The sequence below is a fragment of the Herpailurus yagouaroundi genome, unplaced genomic scaffold (assembly GCF_014898765.1).
Source record: "Herpailurus yagouaroundi ecotype Mexico unplaced genomic scaffold, PumYag 29, whole genome shotgun sequence".
In the NCBI taxonomy this organism is placed as follows: domain Eukaryota; kingdom Metazoa; phylum Chordata; class Mammalia; order Carnivora; family Felidae; genus Herpailurus; species Herpailurus yagouaroundi.
The window spans coordinates 82,785,165-82,793,832 of record NW_024412377.1 but is presented as its reverse complement, the minus strand read 5'-3'; the positions used below and the strand labels follow the sequence as shown (position 1 = coordinate 82,793,832).

Below are 8,668 nucleotides of genomic sequence, written 5' to 3'. Positions count from 1 at the left end.
AATTTATCCAAGGGACACAGGAGTACTGATGCATAGGGGCACTTGTACCCCAATGTTCATAGCAGCACTCTCAACAATAGCCAAATTATGGAAAGAGCCTAAATGTCCATCAACTGATGAATGGATAAAGAAATTGTGGTTTATATACACAATGGAATACTACGTGGCAATGAGAAAAAATGAAATATGGCCTTTTGTAGCAACGTGGATGGAACTGGAGAGTGTGATGCTAAGTGAAATAAGCCATACAGAGAAAGACAGATACCATATGGTTTCACTCTTATGTGGATCCTGAGAAACTTAGCGGGAACCCATGGGGGAGGGGAAGGAAAGAAAAAAAAAAGAGGTTAGAGTGGGAGAGAGCCAAAGCATAAGAGACTCTTAAAAACTGAGAACAAACTAAGGGTTGATGGGGGGTGGGAGGGAGGAGAGGGTGGGTGATGGGTATTGAGGAGGGCACCTTTTGGGATGAGCACTGGGTGTTGTATGGAAACCAATTTGACAATAAATTTCATATATAAATAAAAAAAATATAAAATAAACAAAGTTAAATTAAAAAAAAAAACAAATATGTGCTTCATCTACTAACCAATTATGTCACTGATAATATATAAGGAAGAGTCTAATTTGTCAGCAATTTGGTAGGAACCATGCTGTCTGGGTCAGGGCCAGTGTAGGAATTTTTGATTTGTATCGTAACCTCTTGCTCCATGGTCACAGGAGTCAAATAAAGCTTCAAGCCATATTGTTGAACACAACCTTCTGAAAATTATAAAATTATAGTTGATTTTTTTAACTTAAGCAACCATAAGGAAAACAGAATCTGTCAAAAGTTTAGGATAAGTTTCCAGGTGACGTTGTTCTTATGTTCTTACCTCCTCGATCTCGGGCAGCTAAACTTTGACCCCTTCTTAAGGTAATGTCCAATTGGTACATTCCGGGATCAGGCAAGGGGACATCTGCATTACTGGTTCCAGCAGTATTTATTTTCTGAAAAACAAGAATTATGCAAAATATTAAATTTAATACGTTTCCTATTTCCTTCAGTAGGGGACCATATGCAGCTTCACGCAAGTTGTTAAAATTAGTCAATCAAATAAATCATCTTGTGCATTCACATGTCACAGTCACCCAGTTCTGTGAAGGTTTTTAAATTCATGAAATTATTTAGATCAAAATAAAAACATGACACTTACAGGAATTCTTGTTTTAACTCAGATTACAGATAACAAATATAACAGGAAAACATTCCCCATGGAAAGCCCCACATAATTCAACCAAGGAAGACTAACATAGGAATAGTGTCTGAGATAAAAATACAATCTGTGATGAATGGAGAATAAAGGTATGCAAGAGCAGTTGATTTCCATACAAGTGAGCTGAAAATGAAAATGATCTATTCAGGCAACTGTGGTGACTCATTTATCTGTGCAAAAGGGTCATACTGATGGATTACACACCTTTTTTTCAATTCCAACATAAAATATGATATAATTATACAGAAATAAATTCACCTAGCATTTTGACAGTATTTGCAAGAAATAAATTCTCAGAGGAGCTGAATTTCTAATGCTGCTTGCTATGGAATAGAAGTTCAAGTGCACAAGCTATTTCTAGAACTAAAAATTTCTGCAAGGCTACCCATAGAGAATAACTTCAGTAACAATATACTATTAATTTACAGGCATTAAGTAAAATAAACACTTGTAAGAGGAATAGCTATATTGAAACAACACAAAAGAAACAGTAAAAATTGATTGGTCATATTTTATATTTTATGCCACTTTGAATACAATAGGAAAACTTACTTTTCTTTACACATTTGAAATGATTTTAAATTCCTATAATTTTTCTTCTAATACAAAAAGAAAAATTCTTTTGTTTTGGAATAATATGCATGGATAAGGTAAAATTTTAGACACCAGTCTGGCTCTTTAAGTTCTATATTTCATATGCAATACTATAATGCAGCTTTTTTTTAATGTTTCAAGACCAAGAAGAAAGCTTTCCTATAGGAGAAATTATCATTTAAAATAAGAAGCAGCACATCTTTGACAAGTCTTCATCTCTCCTCTGGTAACAATAAAAAAGATTCCACTTCTTCTCATGGTATCCCTGTTCCTATGTATGACAGCACTATTCTCACAGTGGCTCAGGCTGGAAATCAACAGAGTCTCCTTGACTTCTTCATTTCCCTCTCTACCGTGTTCAGAAAGTTGCCAAATCCCACCCACTCCATTTCCACCCCCATTACATCTCCCAGTTGTCTTTTTCTTTTAATTCTTAACACCACTATTTTGAATCATGCCTTCAAACAACAGAGGAACAAGGGTGAAATGAGTGTGTTGGTCTTCCCTCAAACATCCATTTGCCCACCTCCTTGGGGTTACTGATTATAATAATTTAGAGTACACCCTTCCATACTTTTGAAGGGTTTATACAAACACATACACATATGGGTTTATTTTTCTTTGACTGAGTTTTCAGTTTTTTGTTTTTATTTTAACAAAGACAGTATTATATTTTTGTCTATTATTTCACAATTTATTTAACTTAAAAAAGTCATGGGTGCTTTGCTAATCCCACATACAGATATATTTAGGTTTTTTATTCTGTTTTTTTTTTTTTTTTTTTTTTATTTTTTTTTTTTTTTTAGGTATATCATTTTACATAGTGTGGGAGTACCATGATTTCTCTATTGATTAGGAGCTGGTTTCAGTAGTTGCTACTACAAGGACTTGTGCTTTTATTTCACTCATAGGATGAATTTTTCCAAAAAAAAGTTTAAATAGTTCATACTACTATTGAAAGTATACAAGACTGCCTATTTCCCCGATGCTAGTCAGCATAGGATGTTATTTTTCAAGTTTGGAGGGCAAAAAACGTTATCTCCCTTTAATACACATTTCCAGAACTAGGGTAGGGTGTCTTGAAACTACTATAAATGGCAAGACTGACAGCTGTTCACTGCGCCACACAGAAGATGCCAACTTCGAAAGACAGGAAGCCAATCAAGGTCTTCTAAACAACTTTTCAAAAAAGTTTGTATATGGGTCTAATTAATAAGCAAGATTTAAATTCAAATCCAGCAAACATCTGTTAAGCTCCAAGTACATTCCAAGCCTTTCATTAGGCTCTTGTACATAATTTCAAACTAAACAAGCCCATCAATAAATATTAAATATAGATAGATTTACCACTTTCTCAGAAATAGAATAAAACCTATGGGAAAGGAGACATTTTCTAGCATCCTCCTGTAGTATTTTGATAGGTACTTCAAAGGCAGAAAAGTTTGAATGCTCAGATCACTGTATATTTTGTAGTTTTCATTGTTCTTTCCAGTGTGTCTTGAAGTTTAGAGTTAATTATTTATAGAGTACCTGGTATAATATTTTGAAATGTATATTATACTATATGGGCAAATTAAGGAAGTTTCAAAGGTAATTTTAGTTATATTAGGTTTCTCACTTTTTCTCTTTTAGAATTTAACACCAAGTTTAAGAGATAGCTTCACTGGACTTCTATTTACTGGCTTTTTAAAGCCTGAATAATTTTCCTCTGCGCGCACGCGCGCGTGCGTGTGTTTGTGTGTTTATCACATTTTCTTTATCCATTCACACGATGACAAACATTTATGTTGTTTCTGTATCTTGGCTATTGTGAATAATACTGTAATGAACATGGGAATACAGATCTCTCTCCAAGATACTGATTTCATTTCCTTTGAATAGATACCTGCCTTTCCCCTCTTGCTCTCCATGTCTTGCCTTCCTACACAGTCTTCCAGGGCCATTTTATTAGCCTTTATATCTTTCTTGTCCATTATCACATTCTATATCAAATGTCATATTTGCCACTTTAGATTGTAAACTTTTAAAATCAGGGAATAGAGTGTTTAAGAATCAAATTGAACACAAATTGTGACAGAGGCAATGAAAAGAGAAAGATGTCTTTAAGAACATACGATCTGGCTGAGTAGATACACACATGGGGGTGAAAAACAAAGTTGGCTACTCATAGGCAGTTTATTTCCTCTCTTTTTCTATGACCATGGGTGGCATCTGATCTGTTTTGGGACCTTCTGTGCCAAAGAAAACTAAGTGTACCATCAGAAACCTTTTTTAGCATATAGTGATATAGGCTGCCATTACCAACTAATCAAAATTGGCTCTTATAAAGAAACCCTATCCACTCAAGAGCTGTAATTAAAGACAGACTGTACTATAATGGAATTATTTAGTCATTGGGACAGCAGGAAAGAAAGACCAATTTATTATGTGAGAAAAATCTGAGGTGCCTTCAAAGACATGACAATGGAGTAGGGTGTGAAAATATGGGTAGGACTTTGACTAGTGAAGATTTAAAAGAAGGGAAGATGGGAACATCAGTGAGAGCACAAGGTGAATAGTCACCAGAGGGTACATCACTAAACTGTGTGAGAAATAAGGTGTAAAGGAAGGCTGATGTGCATTGACTCCAGGCTGACAGGAGTTTCAACCCATGGGCAACATGAAACCATCCCAGGTTTTGAAGAGAGGAAGCACTATAACCAGGCCTCATTTAACAAACATCTATTGCCTATATGCTCTGGAGTAAGTGCTTAGATTTCAGAAATAATCAAAACCAGGCCTTTTCTCTCCATAGGATAGAAAAGAGAAGAAAAATCCTGTCGATATAGACATTATTTAACAGGTTTTATAACAGTCCAGTTTAAGTCACAAGGGCCTGATCTGGTCAGTGGTAATGGAAATAAAAGTAAATTTGAGAGATATTGAAGAGATTCAATCAACTGCATTTGTCAACTGACAAGATGTGGGAGATATGGGAAATGGATGGATGAGTCACACGGAAGTCTGAGCTGAACCCCTGAGAGAATGGTGTGCCAGCAGTGTGAGATGAGAAGCAAGCTTCAAGCCACCATGGTGTCAGCTTCCAAGGATACCTCCAACTCCCTGAAAGAAGGTGGTCAAGAACTTAAGCAGATCTAGAGAGTCATCTCTCCTCAGGCTCACTGAGATGGTTCCAAAAAGAAAATTGGTAGGCCGATTACATACAGACATACTAGAAATATAATTGTTTATTGTAAAGTATCTTAAGTCATGGAATGTTAAAAGGTATTAGGAAAGATGTATCTGAAGTGTTAGGTACATATACAGCTCTAAAACAGTCATTTTAAAAACCTTTTTTTTTTTTTCAAATTTAACATTTCTATAGTGACTATTATAGGAACTTCAAATATATTTTTCCCTTCCCTAAACTGTCATGCTCCACACTTAGTTGCTATTTTTAAACTACTTTATTGAGGTATGATTGGATGTAGAAAAAGCTATACATATTCAATAAACAACTTGAAATCATCATCACCATCAAGGCTACAAACCCAGCACCTCCAAAAGTTTTCTCCCACCTCCTTTATTATTATTATTACCATTATTGTTATGGTTTGTGGTAAGAATACTTAATTGAAGATCTACCCTCTTAGACAATTTTAAGTATACAATACAGTATTATTAGCCAAAGGCATTATGCTGTACAGCAGATCTCCAGAATTTATTCATCCTGTATAACTGAAACTTTGTACCCTTTGACCATTCGTCCCCATTTTCCCCTCCTCCTAGGCCCTGGAAATCACCATTCTCTGCTTTTATAAGTTTGACTGTTTTAGATTCTACATGTAAGTGAGATCATTCAGTATTTGTCTTTCTATGTTTGGCTTATTTCACTTAGCATAATGTTGTCCAGGTTCCCACATATTATCATACATGGATGATTTTCCTTCATTGCTTTTAAGGCAGGATGTTATTCTATTATATCTATTATATGTATACAAAAATTTTCCTTTATCCATTCATCCATCAATGGAAACTTAAGTTGGACATATCTTGGTTATTATGAATACTATAATAGACATGGGAATGTGGTTACCTCTTTGAGATCTTGACTTAAATTCCTTTGCATAAATCCCGAGGAGTGGGATTGCTGGATCATGTGGAACCACAAAGGACCCCACAGAGTCAAAACAACCTTGAGAAAGAACAAATGTGGAGGCATCACACTTCTTGATTTCAAACTATACTACAAAGCTACACTGATCAAAACAGTAAGGTACAGGCATAAAAATAGACACATAAATCAATGGAACAAGACAAAAGGCCCAGAAAGAAACCCACACATCAGAGATGAAACCCATGGTCAACTAACCTTCTGTAAAGGAACAAAAAACACAAAGTGGAGAAAATATAGCCTTTTTAGTACATGTTGCTGTTAAAAATGGATATCCACATGCAAAGGAATGAAATTAGACCCTCATCTTATGCCATATGTGAAAATCAGCTCAAAACAGATTCAAGACTTAAGTATAAGACTTGAAGTTGTACAACTACCAGAAAAAACACAGCATGGGAAAAAGCTCCTTGATATTGGTTTTGACAATGAATTTTTGGATATGACACCAAAAGCACAGGAAACAAAAGCAGGAATAGACTAGGGGGACAACATCAAATTAAAAATCTTTTGAAGAGCAAAAGTAGAAATCAACAAAATAAAGACAACCTATGGAATGGGAAAAATATTTATAAGCCATATACCTGATAAGGCATTAATATCCAGAATATATGAGGAACTCATACAACTCAATAGCAAAAAAACACACAAACTGATTAAAAGTTGAGCAAATAGCTGAACATACATTTCTCCAAAGAAGCCATACAAATGGTCAACAAATATATGACAAGGTGCTCAACATCCCTATCAGTGAAACGCAAATCAAAACCATAATGAGATATCACAGTATGCATTTTAGGATGGCTATTATTAAAAAAAAAAGTAATAAATACTGGTTAGAATAAATTCCCCCTTTGGTGGGAATGTAAAATAAATGGGTAGCTCAAAGTCTGAAATTTAGAGTCTAGGCACAGTTAGAGGATTAGGGAGGTTTCTATGACAACACTCAAAGTTTTGGGACTGTTGAAGCCAAAAAGTAGCTGCAGTGTTTGGAGTTGTAAATTTTAATAAAAGTCAGAACTTTATCAGGTCACTTATGGGAAAGTCAGAAAAAGAGTGTGGAAGGGAGGGACTCTGAGAATTTGAAAGAAAGCATTTGGAAGGAATACCTCCAGAGCACACATATCTACTTCACCTAGCCACCATTTTTGCAGAAGACCTTCCTCTATGCTCCCGGCTTCCTTGAAGTGGGCCAGTACTATCCATGATGATGTCAAATTTCCTCATATCCAACCCCTCTTTCCCTCATTTTATACAGATTAATGGTTCTTAACCTTGAGGGCTTTGGCTAGGCACCCAGCAACTCTGGGGGTGGGACCCAGGTAGCAGTATTTTTTCTTACAGTCCTCAGACGATTTCAATAGGCAGCCTAGCCTGATCAATTGTGCTAATTATAAAAGCAAGTCTTGGGGCGCCTGGGTGGCTCAGTGGGTTAAACGGCTGACTTCAGCTCAGGTCATGATCTCGTGGTCCGTGAGTTTGAGCCCCGCGTCGGGCTCTGTGGTGACGGCTCAGAGCCTGGAGCCTGTTTCAGATTCTGTGTCTCCCTCTCTCTGACCCTCCCCTGTTCATGCTCTGTCTCTCCCTGTCTCAAAAATAAATAAAATGTTAAAAAAAATTAAAAAAAAAATAAAAGCAAGTCTTTGAGAAGGCTTATGTACAAAGAATTTACAGACTATGAAAACGTATATCATAAAACACCTGTGAAATATGTTGAGGAATCAATATGAGAGTCCCTGTTACTTTGACCTCTGCTGCTTAGGAGGCCTTTTAACTTCAGTGGAGAAAGCTTCCACCACAAAATATAATGGTGCTGATGGATAAAAAGTTGAGAGTGCCACCTTGCCCTTTTGAAGTTTTCATTATAGGCAAAAAATGGGGTTACTCTGTTAGCTGGGCTGGTTGATCATTATTATCAATAGGAAGTAGCAGTGCACAGGGAAGGAGAAGAATGTCTGCATTCTAGGAGATTTTCTTGAATGCTCCTAGTATTGGCATGCCCAGTGGCTTATAGATTGGCTAAGTCATTCCATATGTGTTTCATACACTCAGGCCCTGCTCAGTGCAGCTCTAACTTTGTCTATCAACAAAATCCACTTAAAGTTAAAACTTCATGAAAGCTTTTACATTTTCAACTTTTCAAATTTAACAACCTTATCAAGGATATCAACAGGCATCATTGAGGATTTCTTAGTCATTACCAATTTCTACTTTGTCATCTCTCCTAGTTTCTATGACATTGAAAATATTTGCATAGTGAAATCTCCATCATATGGAAATCAAAGATTTTTAAAACTTAATTCTCAAAAACATAACTAAAAAGCCACTGATATATTCCAAATTCAGGGAAGCTCCATGATTCACTTACCATGGGAACATTATGATTATTTGGAGATCAACTGATAAAATGATTTTAGAAACCACAAAGAATGGGGAAAATTCATGGCAACAAATGGGCATAGCCCACTAGGTATGTCAGTCATAGTGTCTGACTAATCCACAGCCCACCCTGTGGGCGTCCCATAAGCTTATGCAACAGCTTATGCTTGATGTAAATTTTACTTTCTTGCCCCTTGTTCCTAGCTGATTAGACCTGCAGCTGGTTATCTGAACGGAGGACAGACAGGCTAGTCAGTGGATAGGTTGGTATTAACAAAGATGTTAT

At 36.1% G+C, this 8,668-nt stretch overlaps 1 protein-coding gene across 11 annotated transcripts in view; it reads right to left on the bottom strand.

Moving 5' to 3' along the window:
* The window catches only part of MCTP1 (multiple C2 and transmembrane domain containing 1), a 534,454-nt gene that overhangs the window by 294,286 nt on the left and 231,500 nt on the right, over positions 1 to 8,668 (bottom strand). For all 11 annotated transcript variants that reach the window (XM_040448447.1, XM_040448430.1, XM_040448439.1 and 8 more), the window contains exon 2: positions 876 to 990. In XM_040448447.1, the coding sequence (XP_040304381.1) occupies positions 876 to 990 (115 nt within the window). The remainder of the gene's footprint in view (positions 1 to 875; positions 991 to 8,668) is intronic.